This window comes from Babylonia areolata, chromosome 10 (assembly GCF_041734735.1).
Source record: "Babylonia areolata isolate BAREFJ2019XMU chromosome 10, ASM4173473v1, whole genome shotgun sequence".
NCBI lineage: Eukaryota > Metazoa > Mollusca > Gastropoda > Neogastropoda > Buccinidae > Babylonia > Babylonia areolata.
Window position 1 is genome coordinate 23,616,452 of NC_134885.1, and position 20,669 is coordinate 23,637,120.

The 20,669-nt window shown below is 41.4% G+C and overlaps 1 protein-coding gene across 2 annotated transcripts; it reads left to right on the forward strand.

Annotated features, from left to right (window-relative positions):
- The first annotated feature begins 722 nt into the window (after positions 1–722).
- Positions 723–19,534, forward strand: LOC143286509 (peptidyl-prolyl cis-trans isomerase FKBP4-like). 2 transcript variants are annotated; one of them, XM_076594089.1, is made up of 10 exons: positions 723–1,035; positions 1,901–2,071; positions 2,626–2,724; positions 3,584–3,831; positions 5,068–5,151; positions 6,743–6,910; positions 9,847–9,918; positions 13,262–13,441; positions 15,517–15,601; positions 16,640–19,534. In XM_076594089.1, the coding sequence occupies exons 1-10, from the start codon at positions 822–824 to the stop codon at positions 16,645–16,647; spliced, it is 1,329 nt and encodes a 442-aa protein (XP_076450204.1). In that variant the 5' UTR covers positions 723–821; the 3' UTR covers positions 16,648–19,534. The 2 variants fall into 2 exon arrangements, with proteins under 2 accessions (XP_076450204.1, XP_076450205.1); XM_076594090.1 differs by having other exon boundaries at positions 15,524–15,601.
- The last annotated feature ends 1,135 nt before the right edge of the window (positions 19,535–20,669 follow it).

The following is a 20,669-nucleotide window of genomic DNA, read 5'->3' on the forward strand; positions in this document are numbered from 1 at the left end:
GAGGCCTAGCTGTTGAGATTGTGCATACTAGTGTTTCGGCTTCTTGTCAGAGGGTTTCAGCTGAATCCGGCAGTTGGCCTGTTCCGACGGCAGCCAAGTTGACAGTTTGCCACGGTTCGGCTCAGTCCTTGTCAAACTGAGGATTTTTTTAATATCTTTTATATCGAATCACACACACACACACACACACACACACACACACACACGTCACACTTCCCCCTGTATTATTTTACTTATTTATCAGTTTTATCTGTCAATTCATTTACTTATTTATTTTCTAAGCTCCAGTCAGTCTCTTAAGTTTAAGACTAGAAAATGCAGAGTGGTAACTCTCTCCATTCACAACTGAGGTACACAACATTAAGTCAGTGTTCCTTACGCTACCAGCTAGCACACAAGTAAATGAAAGGTACATTGGAACAAACCCAGATACACCCCTCAAAAAAGGAAGCGCCGTGCATGTCCTTATACCGATTCATTTGACATGTGCATACGGCAGCAGTGACAGATGAAATGTGCAAACATAAATTAGCTTTTAGTCAAGACTGGCATAGACTCTTCAATCCTAAACAAACCACACAGAAAACGGTGTGTTGTGATCGTTACAGCAAGACGCTAAGAAAATTGAATCCAAGGAACGAATTTAGTTTTGTTCTCAAACAGATTTATCCTCAATCAGCCACCGAAGTTTTCATCTCTTGGTTAAGCTTGGTGATCTTTGACTCATTGCATTTCCGGCATAAGACAACACAGCGTCAAATTCAAGCCAAAACAGGGTTTTCAGTCATCAGTAGTACTTTAACTTCCCCGTTGATGTAAAGATGACTGACGAAAGCCTGGTAGGCGTGGTGAGAGATCTGACATGGGACAAGCAAGGAGGTATACTGCTGGAAACGATCAACCCAGGGAGGGGAGATGAGGGGCCAAGAATTGGAGATCGCGTTTTTGTGCATTACGTGGGTATGCTGGAAGATGGCACAGTTTTCGACAGCAGCCGAAATAAAAAGGAGCCGTTTCAGTTTACGATAGGTAGAGGTGAGAATCCGGAATGTTGCCTAATCAGGGCACAGAGCTTTTACATGAATTTGAATTTCAGTTTTCGAACATAATTCGGAAAACAGCAGGAAAATTGTACTTTCACTTTCGCCTCTCTGTGTCTCTCTGTCATTGTCTCTGTGTGTATCTTTCTCTCTCTCTCTCTGTCTCTGTCTTTGTCTCTGTGTGTGTATTTCTCTGTCTCTCTCTGTCTCTGTCTGTCTGTCTGTCTCTCTGTCTTTCTCTCTGTGTCTTTCTCACATATCGCTCCCTTTCCCCTTTCTCATGTAGACATAGCCCCTCTTCTTTTGCCTCTCTATGACTCTCAGTCTGTTTCTCACTCAGATAAAACCAAAGTAGGGGAGAAACACAAATGTATGCATTTTATTTTTATCTTATTTCATTTCCCTTTATTTATCTTATATTCGATGTTATTTATTTAGTTTTCCTTAGCTGTGTTGTGCATGTATAGGAAAAAACGTATGACTATTTCACAAGACACTGGAAGCAAACCAAAGATTCAAAGAATTTACAAAAAAAGAAAAGAAAAGAAAACAAGAAACACACACGCACACACACACACACACACACACACACACACACTTTCTGATAACAAAAATACAATCAACTATCTCTAGAAGTAGAACACATTACACACACAGCTCTGTGCGTGTGCAAGTGTGTGTGTGTGTGTGTGTGTGTGTGTGAGTGTGTGTGTGAGTGTGTGTGTGTGATTGTGTGTGTGTGTGTGTGTGTGTGTGTGTGTTTCACATCCAGTACAAAAAAAGAAAAAAAGAAAAAAAAAAAGAAGCATGTCTCTCACACAAATCTAAACAAAACTTCTTCATCACTTATTCTGTTGCAGCGGAAGTGGTGATGGCCTGGGACTGTGCCATTGCTAACATGAGAAAAGGGGAGATGGCTCGCATCACCAGCAAGCCAGAGTACGCCTATGAAGCAGAGGGAGCCGCAAAACACCCTGGGGTTCCATGCAACACCACAGTCATCTTTGAAGTGGAGCTCATTGAGTGGAAAGGTGGGGTTGTGACTTGGTGCTGGGCACTACATTCTTGTGTTCACCTTTGAGAATCATGGTTGTGTGTGTGTGTATGGGTGTGTGTGTGTGTGTGTGTGTGTGTGTGTGTCTTTGAGAGGGAAAACAAGAGAGTGTGTGTATAAAGGTAGTAAATACCGGTGTGAATTTTAACCATAGACTGTGTCAGAGTGTTTGTGTGTTTGGGTGTGTGTGTGTGTGTGTGTGTGTGTGTGTGTGTGTGCACTCACGCATGCGCACAAACACACACGCACACACATGTAAGCACTGTGTGCACATAAACATTAATACTAACCTGATGGCATACTTGTCAGCTTCCCTTAAATGTGTTTGACAACTTGGAGCTTGCAATGCTTAGTGTATGTGGGTTTTTTTGCCCCCCCTTCCATCCCCCCCCCCCACACCCCCTTATTTCACTTCCACATAACTTTTTCTGTATTCCATTCTGTTTCGTGTATGATTTTTAGTATTGCAGCCATTATATTGGCAAATTTCCATTTTTTAACACAGTTATGTTTAAAACAAACTGTCAACAGGTGTGGATCTGTCCCCCGACCAGGACGGGGGGATCATCAAGAGGATGGAGAGACAGGGACAGAGGCTGGCCACTCCAGTGGATGGGGCCCTTGTGACCAGTAAGCATGTGGGAGATTCAGTTTCAGTTTTAGTTTGATTTTCTCCAGGAGCCAGTTGCATTGCTCAGATGGAAGAGCCTAGTATGGTCGTAACCCGCTACTGACTATGTGTAGTATGGAACTGACCAATGGCGTAGTTCGGTCAACGTAGGCATTTAGTCACGTGTAACTGTCAAAAAGTTAGAACCAAGCAATGCAACTGACCAACAGCAAAACTCAACATGCTAGTCAGGTCTGAGTGCATGCATATGTATGTTTGTGTACTTCTATCAGAGTGGATTTCTTCTGAAGAATTTTACCAGAGGACAACACTTATGTTGCCGTGGGTTATGGTCAGTGCACCAAGTGCATGCTGCACACAGGACCTCAGCATCTGAATGACTAGACAATCAGTTTGATTTTCTAGTCAAACTTAGGAGAAAGGGTGAGACCAGGATTCAGACACAGACCCTCATGGATATTGTATTGGCAAATAAGCATCTTTGCCATTCTGCTATCCTTGCACAGGAGAGAGAATATAAATATGAATATAGATATTAATTTCTTTATTTCAGTTTCAGGCCTTGGCCTCTAACTGAAGGGAAAAGTCATAAGCCAATCACAGTTTCAGTTTTGCAAGAAGACAGTGCTTGATATTTACGTTTAAGATAATTATTGTTATGGAGAATTGATATTGATACTATAATTTAAGTTCTAGCTGAATGCAATCTTTTTACAGTTTCCAATAATGCAGTGCATGATATTTTTGTTTAAGAGTATTATTTATAAAATTCATATTGATACTATAATCTAAGTTATAGTGGTATGCAATTATTTTAAAGCTGTAAACTTATGTCTATGTGTGGTGTGCTGTGGACAGTTAGGTATCAGGGGTGGTGTGAAGGGCAGGAGATAGAGGTGAGGCAAGTGACGTACACCCAGGGGGAGGGGGACGACGTGGGGCTGATACCTGGGGTGGAGATCGCTGCCAAGCACATGAAGAAAGGGGAGCTGGACCGCCTGACCCTGTCATCCAAGTACGCATACGGGGAGGAAGGGAGCGCGGACCTGGGCGTTCTTCCTCGCGCCACGGTTGTGTGTGATGTGGAGATGGTCCATTTTGAACTGGTGAGGTGACAGTGTGGATGGTTTTGTGTGTGTGTGTGCGTGTGTGTGTGTGTGTGTGTGTGTGTGTGTGTGTGTGTGTGTGTATGTGTGTGTGTGTGCTTGTGTGTGAGTGTGCATGTGTGTATGCATGATTAGTATGTGTATAATTCAGTGTGTTGGTTCGTTCTTCTGTTTAACATCTTTTCATTGAGTGAGAGTGAAATTATATTGTGTGCGTATGTGTGTCTTTCAATCATGAGCTTATCATGTATGAGTAAAAGGGATGTGGAAAAGAGATAGAGAGGGAGATGGAGGGAAGACTTATAACAGAGAGACAGACAGACAGACAGAGATAGGTGAAAGTACAATTTGCCTGCTATGTTTTCCTACTGAAAACTGAAAAACAAAGAATAAAGAACTCTGTGCTCTGATTAACCAACATGCCGGGTTCTCACCTCTACCTGTTGTAAACTGAAATGGTTCCTTTTTGTTCCGGCCACTGTTGAAAACTGTGCCATCTTCCAGCATACCCACGAAATGCACGAAAACGCAATCTCCAATTTTTGGCCCATCTTCCCTCCCTGGGTTGATCGTTTCCAGCAGTATGCCTCCTTGCTTGTCCCAAAGTCCCACCGATGACTGAAAACTCGGTTTTGGCTTGAATTTGATGCTGAGTGGTCTGATTCCGGAAACACAATGAGTCAAAGATCTCCAAGCTCAACAAAGAGATGAAAGGTTGGTGGCTGGTTGGGAACAGGTCTGTTTGAGAACAGTACAGAATAGTCGTGGTCGCCCCTTTACGTCCTTGTGAAAGTCTTTAATTTTAGGCAATAAATTTACAGCAAGATGGTTTTTTTTTTTGTTGGTTTTTCTTTTAACTGTTGCTTTTCCCCTTTCTTTGGAAAATGGTGTACATGATGGTTTGCGTTGGTTCTGTGAGTTTGAGACTCACTGCATGTATTTCACTGAGTTTTGTAAGATAAAATCCGACGTCTTGGATTATCCACTTGGCTGATAGAAGTAAGCTGGATCTGGAGAGAGATTTTCAAGATAAAATCTGATTCTATGGACTCTCCAGTTCAGCGATAGAAGTGAGCTGGTTCAAAAGAGAGATTTTCAAAATAAAATCTGATGGTTTGGATTATCCAATTCGGCGATAGAAGTAAGCTGGTTCAAAAGAGACATTTTCAAGATAAAATCCAAAACTATGGATTATCCAGTTGGCTGACAGAAGTGAGCTGGTACTGTGTGTGACAGCCCTTGGATCCCATGGACATGGATGTGGAGGAGAAACTGGAGGAGTCCTTACACTTCAAAGCAAAGGGCACCACCTACTTTAAGGTGCAAAATGTGTTCACAAGTGTTTGAAGTGCGTGTGTGTGTGTGTGTGTGTGTGTGTGCGTGTGGGTGTGGGTGTGGGTGTTTGGGTGCATCTGTCTGTCTGCGCTTTTCTGTGTGTATCATTCTGTGTCACTGTGTGTGTGTATGTGTGTGTGTGTGTAGTAGTAGTAGTAGTAGTAGTAGTAGTAGTCTTCAGTTTAACGTCTTCCACTTTAAGTGATATTGGACAAAAAAAAAAAAAAGGGCTGGGGGGTGGAGGGCGGGGCGTGGTGGTGGGAAGAATATTGGGCAGAGGGTGAAGAATGGTATGTGTGTATGTATGTGTGTGTGTGCGTGTGTGCGCATGTGTGTGTGTGGTGGGGAAAGATACAGAGCATTGGAACAAATAAAACATTAAAAGGGGAGACATAGGCATATAGAAGGAAACGCTAACATCAAACAACTGTAACAAATGTTCTATTGGACTATGCAGTAAACCTTCTGCAATAGCAGGTAACATCTTGAAATTGTCAAAAATACATTCACAAGAATTTTCCGAGGAGTTTGGTAAAAACGATTTCTGGCTCTGACATTCAAAGAGTATGTGTTTGCTAGAAATAGATTCTCCACATGTACATTTAACATCTTTGATGAACTTTGTTATAAAAGTGTGTGTGTGTGCGTGTGTGTGTGTGTGTGTGTGTGTGTGTGTGTGATTGATGTTTGTCTGTGTGGATGGGTGGGTGGGGGTCTTGTATGTGTATGTGTTAGACTGAAGTTTGTCTGTGTCTCTGTGTGTGATGTGTTTGTTTGCTTGATCATTTAACCTGTTAAAAAATGTATCAGTCAACAATAAAGGCACGTTAAGAAATATCAGAAACACATGTTTTTCCCTTCCATCATGCAGCACATATTAATATAATTTTGCTTAATATACCTCAAAACAACAGCATAATCTTCTCATAAAGAAATACAACAAAATAACTGAATAAAGTGCAGATTCCAAGACTGTACAATTGTATTTGAAAAAAAAAAAAAAAAAAAAAAAATTCACAGTAATTTTGACAAGAAGCAAAGCAGGTTGGATAAAATAGTGGATTTTATCAAATATTTATTTGTGCTTGTCATCTCTCTCTCTCTTTGCATTCATTCTCACTCTCACACAAGTCAGGCTCTAGGCATTATCTTGCTCCTTTTTCTCCAACCTGCATTCTTTAAAAAAAAAAAAAAAAGAAAAAAAAAAGAGAGAGTGAGAGAAAGAAGATAAACCACACTCATTTGAGTGCTGATTGAATGACACAGAAGCATTAGATTGTTAACCCTTTCACCGCCAGTCAATTTAGAGTACAAAATTCCCTTGTGGTATAAACACAGAAAAGACAGTGGCTAAGAATAGCCGGGGATTCCCCCTTTGATGTATAGAAACTATGGCCTATCCTCCCACCGAACATTAAGAGCAGTAGGTTCATGGATGACAGACCAATGAATGGTCACCTTTCAGTGATATGGGTTCTCTACCACACCTGTGAATAAATGCAAGCTTGGTGGTGAAAGGGTTAAAGTCAGTTCAAGAAGTAAGATGATGATGTGTGTGAGTTTCCGTGGTCCCCAGAAAGGGAAGTACGAGCGCGCCATCAGCTACTACAGGAAGATGGTGACCTACCTGGAGCCGGTGACCTCTGACCTGCAGGGGGACCAGGGGCTGGACCGGCATCACCTGCTGCTGGCCGCGCACCTCAACCTGGCCTTGTGTCACCTGAAGCTGAACCACCTGTCTCAGGTAAGGCCGCGCACCTCAACCTGGCCCTGTGTCACCTGGAGCTGAACCACCTGTCTCAGGTATCACTTTGGATGCAGTGCTGAGTGACAGCGTATTTCTAGTATGGCAGTCACTTTTTTTTTTTTTTTTTTAATTTTTTTTATTGCTGTCCCTTCAACTGCCCCATTTCAATGGCATTACCCCCATGCAACTCAATACCCCATAGACAACCTCACCTGGGCTCATCTGTTGAAGCCTTTGCATCAGTAGTCCAGAGGGAACTACCAGTGTTAGGTCACCAGGAGGCCACACACCAGAGGAGACCCTGCACTTTGGTGATGTTCAGTAGTACCTAGCTGTGTGGGACCATCTGTGCGCAGCAACAGCCAGTCTTGTTCTGGAAGAGTGCTCACATCAGTGGTCCACAGACAGGTGCGGTGGCCAAATGGTCAGAGCGCTGGATTCTTGCCCCGAGTTTCCCTGAGTTTGATCCCACCTCACCCCTGGTTTGGGCGCACATGGTCGGTTAACTCATTCAGCCCTGTGCCTGCCTGAGAGGCGTGCGCCACTGATCGTCGTTCTCCGCCTGAGTCCGCCTGACAGGCGGGCAAAGAAACCCGTTTATTTAAACCGGTTCGTCAGCTCATTATTATGCATTAAACTGCTATGTAAGGGAAGTAACTCCAGCTTAACTTCCTTCCTCACTGGTACGCGAAGTTTCGCTCCCAAAATTGAATGAATAGTGAGTTGTTTTTTTATCCAGTTTTCCGCTTCGATATGGTAAAATGTCAAAGGCTTACTGCGCAGTTTAGAGCTCAGTGAAATTATGATGGACTCTTGCAGCGAATTCAGCCCAGACAATGATGATTTGTCCTATAATTCTTTCAATAATTCATGGGAAAGTGAAGGAGATGAAATTAGCAACCAGTGTAGACAATCAAGTAGATAGCCCACGACCTTCAACATCGACAGAAGCTAACATTGTACTATTTCTGTTTTTGATTTAAAGTTACAAGTAAACTGTAGCATCCTTTGTCGTGAGACTTCAGCAATTTGTTTCAAAATTACATTCCAGTCATAACGTGAAGTTTGGCAGCTATTGGTTGAGCAGCTGCTATAAATTTGTGCCTGAAGTGAAGCACCCCTTCCCGTTGATGCAGCCAGGCCAAAACAAGCCAGGCTGGGAGGGCTGTACAGGCAGACGACCTTAAAGGGATGAAAGGGTTAAGAGTGTGGAGATTTTTCAGATCTCGCGGGTCAGCATAGGTGCAGACTTGCTGGTGGCTGAACCCCCTTCATGTGGGATGGAAGTACCGTAAAGTTCGGTCTATAAGCCGCAACGTTTTACTCCAGCTTCAACCTCTGTGGCTTATACAATGATGCGGCTTATTTGAGGATTTTAACAATCCCGGGAGTGTCACGTTCTCGTCTATTCTTAGCTGCCCTTCAACTCACCAAAATCATGATTTCTGTCCATGAATTTTTGGATGAGCTTCAGGATAGTGTGCTTTCTGTTGTTCCTGCTTGTGTTTATTTCATAACCTACAGTATTGGTAGCTTTTCTGTAGTATCAGTATGTGTTCCGGTACCGGAAATAAGTGCGGCTTATAAGCCAGTGCGGCTTATGTATGTATAAAGTTCAATTTTTTCCAAAATTTAGTTGGTGCAGCTTATATACCGGTGCGCTCAATAGACCGAACTTTACGGTACCTGGGATCACAGGACTGACTGTTAATGACCATAGCAAGGCAAATCAGTGTCAGTCATATACAGCTGATTGCTTTTGTTCTTAAACTCAACAGGATTATATTTATATTTGTATTTGTATTTCTTTTTATCACATCAGATTTCTCTGTGTGAAATTCGGGCTGCTCTCCCCAGGGAGAGCGCGTCGCTACACTACAGAGCCACCCATTTTTGTTGTATTTTTTCCTGCATGTAGTTTTATTTGTTTTTCCTATCGAAGTGGATTTTTCTACAGAATTTTGCCAGGAACAAGCCCTTTGTTGCCGTGGGTTCTTTTATGTGCGCTAAATGCATGCTGCACACAGGACCTCGGTTTATCGTCTCATCCAAATGACTAGCGTCCAGACCACCACTCAAGGTCTAGTGGAGGGGGAGAAAATATTGGCGGCTGAGCCGTGATTCAAATATACATGCTGTATGCAGGAGAGCTTTTGGTTATTCAGATTCTCCTGAAAACAGAATATATGACTGCCTACATGGCAGGGGTAAAAATGATCAAACACTTAAAATCCCACTTGTATATGATATGAGTAAACATGGGAGTTGCAGCCCACAAATAAAAACAGGAAGAAGTTATTCAGCTGTACAAACCTGGAATTCACTGCCTTTTTCAATCCATCACAGTCCTTCACTCACATCATTTTGAAACAAATTTTGAAATATTTCTTTTTTAAGCAGTCTGTACATATTTGAGTTACTCCATTCCATATATGTACTCTGTAGATCAACATCTATTTCTTCCATGCATGCATATGTGTGGGGGGGAAGAGTTTGGGGTGGTGGGGGTGGGGTTTATTTTCTGTGTGCTTTGCATGACGTGTCATTGTTCAGCTCTTTGAGAGGATTAAAAGCGCTGTATAAAATTAATATACTGTTGTTACTGTTCTTCTTTTTCTTCTATTCCTCCTTCTCCTTCTTCTCTCCCTCTTCTCCAACTTCTCCTTATTCTTCTCTTCTACTCCTCCTTCTCTTTCTTCTTGACTTCTTCTCCTCCTCATTATTTTTTATTTTATTGTTATTTATTATCATGATTGATAGCAGTAGTAGCAGTGGCGGCAGTAGTAGTTGTAGTAGTAGTAGCAGCAGTATCATTGTTACTATTATTATCATCATTTCATTATTACTATTGCTGTTTATTATTATCATCATCTTTACCATTCTTCTTCTTATTCTTCTTATTATTATCCTCTTATCATTGTGTTGTGTGTCAGGTGGAGACAGAGTGTAGCCGGGCGCTGGAGCTGGACAGTCACAGCGTGAAGGCCTTGTTTCGCCGCGGACAGGTATGTTGGTTGATTGATTTACATGGACACTTACACGGCGCCTATCCTCAACCAGAGACCATGCTCTAAGCTGTTTACAGACACAGAGTCATGTGCACACACAGGCTGCTGACCCTGTTTGTGCTGAATGAGAGCTACCTTTAGGTGCTCATCATTAGTTTCCTGTGTCATTCAGTCTGACTTCAGTTGTGCATGCTCTCTCACACACACACAGACACACACACACACACACAGCACACACACACACACAGACACACACACACACACACACACAGAGGTACACACGTATAATAGAGTGGATTTTGATACACAGTTTTGCCAGGGACAATTTTCTTGTTGCCAGGACTCTTTTACACTGCTTTTAGTGCAGGCTGCACATGGGACCTCGGTTTATTGTCTCGCCCAAATAACTAGCATCCAGACCACCACCACTCAAAATGTGGTGTGGAGGGGGAGAAAGTTCTGGCAAGTGTGGGATTTGAACCCCTATGCTCAGATTCTCTCGCTGCCTTGGCGGATGTGTTACCACGAGGCTCTACCAGTCCACCAGTATCACACCGTTCCCCTCTCTGTCCTCATGCCTTTGTACGTGCAGAGTGGTAGTCGTCATGGTAACTGACTGGGTAGGAAGGAAGAAGAGGAGTATGTATGTGACTTGGTGCTTGCTCTTTTTAATGTTCATGCGCTGCTTTCAGTATGCGGGATGATTATCGCTTCATCTGTTTTAGGATCTCTCTCTCTTTCTCTCCCTTGAATAATAAATGTTTTGAGTTCTGAGTTCTTTCTCTCTCTCTCTCTCCCTTCACTGTTTTTTTTTTTCTCTCCAGTTTTCTGTAATTAATTATAATAATAACAATGATAATAGTGATGGTAACAGTAATGATATTAATGAGAACAATGATGATGAAAAGTTCTTCGTGCGCCCATACGGTGAGGAATGTTGTGTTTCAGCGATACATTCAACAGCTTTGTAGGATCAGCACAAGCTGTCAGTGCTGCAAACAGCTTTCATTGCCGTGTTTTCCTCTTCTCTCTGGCTTCTGCTGGTATGGGATTTTACTTGTTGCTGCTAGTTTATGAACAAAAGTGGATGTTTATGTATTTGTTCAAATATCATGTTTTACTTTTAGATATTGGTCTGCTGTCTGAAGAATTTATAATGATCAGTTTGGAGTAGGTTTTTTAGTTTTGTTTTTATTCTGGAATAATGTTTCTTAAAGTACATATTAATTTAGCATTGTCTTATTTACTGCATGCAAGAATTCTGTGTTTTTAGTACTTATGATGAAAAATGTTCTAACAGTGTTGGTTAAATTCTGGAAGTGTTTCTTGAAATACATGCTATTTTAGAACGTATATCCTTTGCTGCGTGATATATGAAGCTGCTTGGTTTTATTACTTTCATATCTTTATTCAGTTTAACTTGTTTTCCTTTTTTTTCTCCTTTTTTGTTCATCCTTTGTTATGTTCACATGTGCATCAGACTCAACTGTGGGTTGAGAGATTGTTGTGTGAGTGATGAGCGATTGAATGCTCAAATAATTTGTAATTCATAAAGATGTTGCATTGTATTGTATTGTATTGTATTGTAATGTATTGTATTGTATTGTAATGTATTGTACTGTGCGGCGCAGTGCAGCACTGTGCGGTACTGTGCTGTGCTGTGTTGTGTTGTATTTTATGGCATGGTATGGTGTGATGTTGTGCTGTGCTGTGCTGTGTTATTTTGCACTGTCTTGTATTGCATTGCATTGCATTATATGCCATAAAGTGAAAGGAATCCAAAAGAAATCCTGATGCATGCAGAGCCAAGTAAGTCTGGAACAGTCTTGGGAAAATGAGAACCATTTGCAGGGCTGGAAAAGTCTTTGAAAATATGTTTTGCCCCTCTGGGTATGGATAAGTCTGAAAACATTGATAAAACCCTTGACCCAGTACCATTTAACAAAAAGTTCAGTGTGTTTAAAGAACAAACTAATGAACAAACATAATGATAAAAAGTGATGAAAATTGAACACTGATACCAGGATATCTGCTTATCATCTTCTTTCATCAGCTATGTAGCAGACAAGTTTTTGGATTTGTGTTTGCAGACATTTCAGTTTGATCTGGACAAGGTCTGGAAAAAGTATGGGACTTTGTTTGGTGACTTCTGTGAGAACTTTGAAAAATTCTTTATACGAATGGAGAAACTTGATGAAGAAAAAAACAACTTTGGGTCATAAAAGAAGACTCACTTCGATGTGTCTACCTTTAAAACTGTAAGTTCGTCTTCAGGTACTGTTTTTAGTGGAGGAAGGTTACCTTTTATCCATTTTTTTTTTTTTGTGTGTGTGTCTCTCTTACTCTGGTCATCTAAGTTTGATTTCCGATTGACACATTTCCTGAAGACGAACCTATGGTTTGAAACATAGACACTTCATGTCAAAGTGTCTTATTTTACAAATGATAGTTTTTGTTTTTGTTTTTGTTTTTTTGTTTCTTTAAAGACTCTCTCCATTTGTAAGTTTTATAGAGTCAGAGGAGGCGCCATAACAGAAGGTGTTGGACTTCCGATGCTGTGTTCACCTGCAGTCAGGGTTTGACGCCCTGTTTCATCAAGGTGTTGTGTCCTTGGGAAATGCGCTTTACTCCTGGCAAAATTCTGTAGAAGAAATCCACTTTGATAGGTTCACAAATAAATATATGCATGCCCTCAAGGCCTGACTAAGAAATGCACACTGGTAGGTTCACAAATAAATATATGCATGCCCTCAAGGCCTGACTAAGCGTGTTGGGTCATAAAACTCGTCAGGCATCCGTTTAGCAGGTGTGGTGTAGCGTGTACAGATTTGTCTCAATGCAGTGACGCCTCCTTGAGAAACCGACTGTTACGATTTCACCGTGTTATGTTACACTCGACCACAGTTTGATGCGACGCTACGCCAACGTCAGAATTGTTCTGACGAGTTCATTTACGACTAGATAGCATGGTCACATGCTTCCGGTCGTGACATTACCCAGGCGCTCTAGACCTGTTGATCACGAGGCCAGGGCAGTCACAACTAACCTTGGTCTCACTTGATGATGCTCAGCTCATCGTGTGCGTGTTTACGTTGAAACAACATTAAGTGGACCAGTCAGCTTAATCTTAGCAGTTACATTGTGTTGCAGGTTGGCCCAAGTGTTTGTATGCCTAGTAGATACAATGTATGTTTGGTGATGTGGCTCAGAGTCCGAGTGTTCTTACCAGATTCAAAATGTTCCAGCCAAATTTCCTGACTGTTCCCACAAACACTTGACAGGGGTTGGCATCTCTGAGAAACTGAAAGTGAAACTGAAATTGCTCTGTGAACGCCCCCAGGCTCGCCTGTTGCGGTGCGAGTACAGTCGAGCAGTGGAGGACTTTGGCAAAGTGCTGGAGTTCGAGCCTGGGAACAGAGCGGCCCTCACACAGCTGTCGGCCTGCAGACAGAGGCAGTGCCAGGCCTACCTGCAGGAGAAACAGCGCTGCTTCCACATGTTTGGCCCTGGGGCACAGATGGTGAGTACATTGGTGTGTGGCCCAGCGGTAACATGTCCACCTAGGAAGTGAGATCATTTGAGCACACAGGTTCAAATCCCGCGCTGGCCAGTATTTTCATTCTCCCCCTATCCCTCCACTTAACCTTTGGTGGTGGTCTGGATGCTGTAAACAATATATCGAGGTCTTGTGTGTAGCATGCACTTGTTGCAAGTACAAGAACCCATGGTAAGAAAAGTGTTATCCTTTGCAAAATTTTGTACAAAAATCCACTTTGATAGGAAAACAAATACACTCACAGGCAGAAGAAAGAAAAGAAAATGGTGGTGCTCTCACTGTAGCAATGTGCTCGCCCCGGGGAGAGCAGTCTGAATTTCACACAGAGAATCTGTTGTGACAAAAGAGTAACGCAGTGCAGTAGAACAGCACAGCAAAGCTCAGTGTAGCACAGCACAGCACAGCACAGCACGATGCTCTTCAAAGACTGATTACTGTCTTTTCTACCGTGTAGCATGGCTGCCTTTGTGGTGGGGATAAAAATGGCTATGCATGTAGAAGCTGTTTCGTACTTATACAGTTGAAAATGGGAGTTGCAGCCCGTGAATGCAGAAGAAGAAGAAGAAGAAGAAGATAAGATTGTCTTTACTTTCAAATTTATTCTCATATTGTTTTTACTTTCACATTTTATTCTCATTTCCCTTCCTCTCTTTTTCCCCCCCAAGGAAGAAGGTGGCAGAATCGTAAAGAATGCTTTTCTTGCCAGTACAGTGTCTGTCAGAGTCTGGGTTCGAATCCCAGTCTTGACCCTTCTCCCATGTTTGACTGGAAAAATTAAACAGAACATCTGGTTATTTTGATGAGACGATAAACCAAAGTCCCGTGTGCAGCACACACTTGCTGAGCTGAAAACGAACCCATTGCAACATAAGTGTTATCCGCTGGCGAAAGTCTGTTGAAGGAATCAACTGTGATAGGTATAGAAATATATATATATATATATATATATATATGCACTCAAGGCCTGTCTGGGGCAACGGGTTATGCTGCTTGTCAAGCCTCTTCCGTGCAAATGTTGTGTAGCATATGTGGATTTGTATTCCCCAAGGAATAAGTATGTGTGATTTTTATTCTTTATTATTGTCACATTCTGATTTGTGTGTATAAAATTAAAATGAAATGAAAAAAAGATCTATAAAGAGATGGTAAGTGGCAGGCAGTTTTCATTTCTTATTTCTGAAATTCATAGTGTACGATGAAAAAGAAAAAAAGAAAATTAAAAAAAGAAAAGACAACAACAACAGCTGTGCATGACTGGTTAACAGTTGTGTTTGATTAAAACAAAAAAAGTTTTTAAGCAATTGTTAGTAATTGAAATTTTTTTTTTTTTTTTTTTCCAAACTTGGAAGTTCATGACGAATGAAGTAAGCTGTAAAAAGGGCCGTTTATGACTGTGTGTGGTGAGTCATTGAAAGATGCATATAATTTTTTTTTCAGTTGTGTCACTTTCAAACATTTTGTATGATTTTGTCTGGTGATGTCATTGAAAAAAAAAACAAACCCCAAAAACCCCAGTGCATTGTGATTTCAGATCATGTCATTTTCAGACATTTATTTGACCACCACAAAACTGGATGTATTTCATGTCTTACTCTGTGTGTGTGTGTGTATGTGTGTGTATGTGCGTGCATGTGTGTGTATATGTGTACGCGCATGTGTGTGTGTGTGTGTGCATTTGTGTGTGTGTGTGTGTGTGTGTGTGTGTACATGTGTGTGTGTGTGTGCGCGCGTGTGTGTGTGCATGTGCGTGCTGGCATGCGTGTGTGTTTGTGTGTGCGTATGTGTGTGTTTGTGTATGTGTGTGTGTTTGTGTGTGCGTATGTGTGTGTATGTTTGTGTGTGTGTATGTATGTGTGTGTGTGTGCGTGTGTGTGCGCACGTGTGTGTGTGTGCATGTGCGCGTGTGCATGAGCGTGCTGGCATGCGTGTGTTTGTGTGCGCGTATGTGTGTGTGTGTGTTTGTGTGCGTGTGTGTGTGTGTGGGTATGTGTGTGTGTGTGTGTGTGTGTGTATGTGTGTATGTGTGTGTGTGTGTTCAGTCTCCAGGGGGGGGAGGAGGAGCGACATTCCCACACAGTACTGACCTCAGTCCACACAGACTGAGTGACTGTGAGGCATCACCAGGTTGGTTTTCCTTTCTCTCCCCTTTCACAGCACTTGATTTGATCTGTCCTCCAACGGGCGCAATAGCCGAGTGGTTAAAGCGTTGGACTGTCAGTCTGAGGGTCCCGGGTTCGAATCACGGTGACGGCGCTTGGTGGATAAACGGTGGAGATTTTTATGATCTCCCATGTCAACATATGTGCAGACCTGCTAGTGCCTGAACCCCCTTCGTGTGTATATGCAAGCAGAAGATTGAATACGCACGTTAAAGATCCTGTAATCCATGTCAGCGTTCAGTGGGTTATGGAAACAAGAACATACCCAGCATGCACACCCCCGAAAACGGAGTATGGCTGCCTACATGGCGGGGTAAAAATGGTCATACACGTAAAAGCCCCCTTGTGTGCATACGAGTGAACGCAGAAGAAGAAGAAGAAGATCTGTCCTCCACTCCCATGCCTGCCTGCTAGAGAACTCCAGTACTGTTTGACCATGGAACAGACTTGAATGGAAAACAACAGAACAGAGCAGAACAGAATAGAATATGTAGAATGTGTCTTCATTACCAAGTGTACTAGTGTCAGAAGAAATACTGAGAGGGGTGTGTGTGTGTGGTACATGAAAGGTACAGATATGAACGGGAAATCTTATACAATCACAAATACTGTAGGATTCTGGACACATAAGCTGCTGGGACAAGAAGAATAATAGGGATGATGTATGATAGTCAGTCGTGTCCATCTATGACCATCAGAACAGCAGAGGAGGCGTCTGTTGTCCTCGCTGTCTGGGCCTAGAATCTGATGATAGTGGAGAGTATCTAGCCCAAGTTATATCCCCTACTCTCTTGGCCAAGAGGGCTTTAGGGATGGGGATGGTCCCCAAAAGCCAACAAGCTCCAAAGGCTGCTGCACCAAGAGCCAGTGCAAACTTTCCTCATAGTTTGAGAGTCATAGTCATTCACAAAAAGGGAATGAATGCTTCCACAGTGTGACATTGTACCCTGTCAGACAACAGCAAATGGTTTTCAGCTCAGGAACACGATATTTTGTCCCGCAGAATGGTGAGGGAATCAACAACCTGGACATGGGAACTGCAGCCGGGTACCTGTCCACTGCTGTCAGGACAAGCCCACCTGTCTGGTTCTTAGTACAGGAAGCTGTCAAGAAAAAAAGACCGTCTGCTTCCATCACGGACTTTTGAAGATTCGACATTGTTTTCTGACTGAATGTGGTGTAAAAGTTAGAGGATAGCAAGCCCAAACACACACAACAACCCCCCAAGTACACATACAAACACATATATTTTAAGATAAAGATCTGGAAAGTAACACACACACAAACACACACACACACACATGTGAGATTTTGAGATTAAGATCTGGACATTACTGCTGGCAGTATGCGATTTGAGTGAATGTTAACTTTGATTTTTTTTTATCCATACACAGTGTTTTCTCTTGTGTGCAATTTTGCTTAACTCACTCAGTACGGCCAGTCCTCTCTTCTCCTCTTCACAGACCCCTCGGATGTCCAGTGGGTGTCTGAATGACCCAACCTTTAGCTTCCATCGTCAGAACTGTGGTATTCTTTGTCAACATTCACCTCTTCAGTATAAGAGCGTTCTGCTTGTAATATTTTGATGATGGTAATTGGGATGAAACGCTGTTAACGTCGTCTGTTTCGCCGTTCGAATGGAGCGAGTTAACCACAGTACATATATTTCTGTTGAAATTGATATATGTCTGGGACCAAGTCATCATTGTAATGATATAGTATGGAGGACTGTAATGCTCATTATTGTTCCTAAAATTTTGTGTACGCAATGTTACCACACTGTTTTATTTCTGCACAAATACAAAACGAAAAAAAAGACAAGTTGTAGCTCACCGTGCAGATCAGTTTGCATTCCAACACATTGAATGCTTACAGAAAGTTGCTCAGTTTTAACCGTACCATATAATCAGTTTTGCCACCCCTCTGATTTTTCAACATTTTTGCACAAATGCCCTGGGGTGTTAACCATCTGAGTTAGGTTTGAACTTGGTGTTCTGCTTCATCTGGATCAAATGTATTTGAGTGTTGTTCCCTCCCCCCACCCCCCATTAATTTCATTATATATATATATATATATATTTATTTTATCATCTTTATCCTGTTATTGAGCAGTATAGTTAGTTTTTTTTCTTATAGAAACAGAGCAGTCAAAAAAATCACCCCATTGACAAAGTTTTATTTTCTTCACCACCACTTTCCACAAACAACATGTACACACACACACACACACATGCACACACACAAAAGATGAAGAAAAGATGTGTTTTACTGGGGAAGGAACTTCATTGATCAAATTAGTAACAGTCAGCTGATAAGTTGTCATTCTTGAATGTCTTTCTGCAGTTTGGCCATGTCGGCAACCAGGCCCCCTCCATTGAAGTGCTAAAAATACCAGTTGCTTTTTTGAATATGATTATTTTTGATCTGCATGTTTTTACTCATTTAGTTAATGGATCCATGTGAAAGAGAAGGTAACATATCACAAAGCACAGCCCTAGTCAGTTGTCCAACATATTTGTATTGCTCTTAATTTTTATTGGTTGACAATTTTCTTTCGCTGATCACTTGTATTCATGGTGCTAAATATGCGTGTTGTTAATATATTGAGGTATCTACTTGTGCTGAATATGCATGTCAATAGATTGTGAGTAATACTCTATGTTATAAATGTATTCACAAATCAGCCCTTCCTATCTCTGTGGCTGCCTTCACCTCTACACTCCATCTCGCTCACTACGATCAGCTTCGGATCCACTCTGTTTACGCATACCCAGATTCAAGCTCTTGACTGTTGGCCGCCGTTCTTTCTCTGTCTCTGGACCTTGCAACTGGAATGAACTTCCTCTTTCGCTTCGTCAAGTCTCCACACTCAGCTCTTTCAAGTGTGGCCTTAAAACCCACCTCTTCCCAAAATAGCCTCCCTTCCCTGCCTCTTCCTTGTCTTCAGTTTCTCCAGTTTTAGAGTTATGCATGCGTGTGAATGGCTGGTGCGAAAGTGCTTTGATTTGTCTCTGCACAAGATTCAGCGCTATATAATTACCATTATTATTATTATTAATAATACTGACTGCCATTATGTCACTGTCTTTGTAATGATAAACAATATTAACAATCTGTATCATCTCAGCTGATGCATGTTGTATAGAGAGAAGAAGGTTGTAATTTGTTGACCATTTACTATTGTCCTTTTTTATGTTGGGTTAAAAAAAAAAAAAAATCTGCTGCCAATGTGATGCAGTTGCAAATGTTACGTGTGGTGATTTTTGGAACTTATGTTGTCTGATTTTAAAAAAAAAAAATTTTTTTTAAATTTATTTTCTTCTGTTTTTTTTTATGTATTACTAAACATTTTTAGGATAGAAAAAACTTAAGAATTATATTTTTATCATTAATTACTCTTTTGTTTTTGTGTTGTTGTTTTTTTCACTATGCTATAATGTATGTTTTATTTTTTTTATGCTTTTCTCAGTCATGTGACAGTTGAAATGTTAGATCTTTTTCACAAAATGATTAAGTAAAAAATTGTTTTTGTTTACTTTAACCATACTGTATTGTGTTGTATTGCATTGCATTGTATTGAATTTCTTTGTTTTTGTTTTTTTGTGTTTTTTTTGCTCATTCATTTTTTCAGAAAACATTAACAATTCCCCTTTGAATCTTTATTGCTGATTTTAATAAGCACCACATCTGACTTCGGTTGTAAAAATCTCACAAGTGCAATACTAATTGTCTTTTACGCTGCAGTTTGTTGTTTTACATTCCTGGCAATAATATTTGTAACCTTTGTCACTTGAACAGAACATGAAGGTGAAATTGTTTGTTTATTTTGAAGATACGTTTGTTTGTTTGAAAAGATTGTTTATATATCCCAAGTATATGTAGAGTATACAAAAATGAATTAAACGCAAGTGATGGAATATCCTTCTTGAAATTATGTTTGTGAGTGAGTTGATCTCTTACTTCATGATCAGTCATACTTTGTGTTGAGTCAGTCTCTGTTCAGCAGCTCAATCATGCTTTATGCTGAGTCAGTCTCTGTTCAGCAGCTCAATCATGCTCTGTGTTGAGTCAGTCTCTGTTCAGTGCTCAATCATGCTTTGTGTTGAGTCAGTCTCTGTTCAGTGCTCAATCATGCTCTGTGTTGAGTCAGTCTCTGTTCAGTGCTCAATCATGCTTTGCGTTGGGTCAGTCTCTGTTCAGCGCTCAATCATGCTCTGTGCTGAGTCAGTCTCTGTTCAGTGCTCAATCATGCTTTGTGTTGGGTCAGTCTCTGTTCAGTGTTCAATCATGCTTTGTGTTGGGTCAGTCTCTGTTCAGCGCTCAACCATGCTCTGTGTTGAGTCCGTCTCTGTTCAGTGCTCAATCATGCTTTCTCTCTTTCTGTTTTGCTCTTCCCATCACTTCAGTCCATATCATAACCCACCTACACGTACATATCAAATTTTTGTCTCAGACACACATGTAGAGTGATGGTTTGAATCATGGCTCAGCTGCCAATATTTTCTCCCCCTCCACTAGACATTGAGTGGTGGTCTGGACACTAGTTATTCGGATGAGACGCAGTTTATCGTCTCATCCGAATAACTAGTGTCCAGACCACCACTCAATGCACGTAAAAGAACCCACGGCAACAAAAGGGTTGTTCCTGGCAAAATTCAGTAGAAAAATCCACTACGATAGGAAAAACAAATAAAACTGCATGCAGGAAAAAATACAAAAAAAAGGGTGTTGCTGTAGTGTAGTAACACGCTCTCCCTGGGGAGAGCAGCCTGAATTTCACATAAAAAATCTGTTGTGATAAAAAGAAATACAAATACAAATACGCTTATTGAACAAGGACGGTGTCAGAACTGTGGCTGTGTATGGGGGACTCTGAATGAGCGGGGTAGTACATAACAAGGTACGAACATAAATCGAAAATCATAAACACAGATACAGCAGAAATTAGGATACAATACAACTGCATATCAATATAAAAACGCGTGCATACTCACTCATGCACGCACTGCACACACACACACACACACAAACAC

Bases quoted from the DNA above. Each gene is read 5' to 3' on its own strand.
- LOC143286509 (XM_076594089.1), top strand. From the start codon at position 822: ATGACTGACGAAAGCCTGGTAGGCGTGGTGAGAGATCTGACATGGGAC. The intron at 2,072-2,625 runs GTGGGGTTGTGA...AACTGTCAACAG, and splicing joins GGAGCTCATTGAGTGGAAAG to GTGTGGATCTGTCCCCCGAC. The intron at 5,152-6,742 runs GTGCAAAATGTG...CGTGGTCCCCAG, and splicing joins AGGGCACCACCTACTTTAAG to AAAGGGAAGTACGAGCGCGC.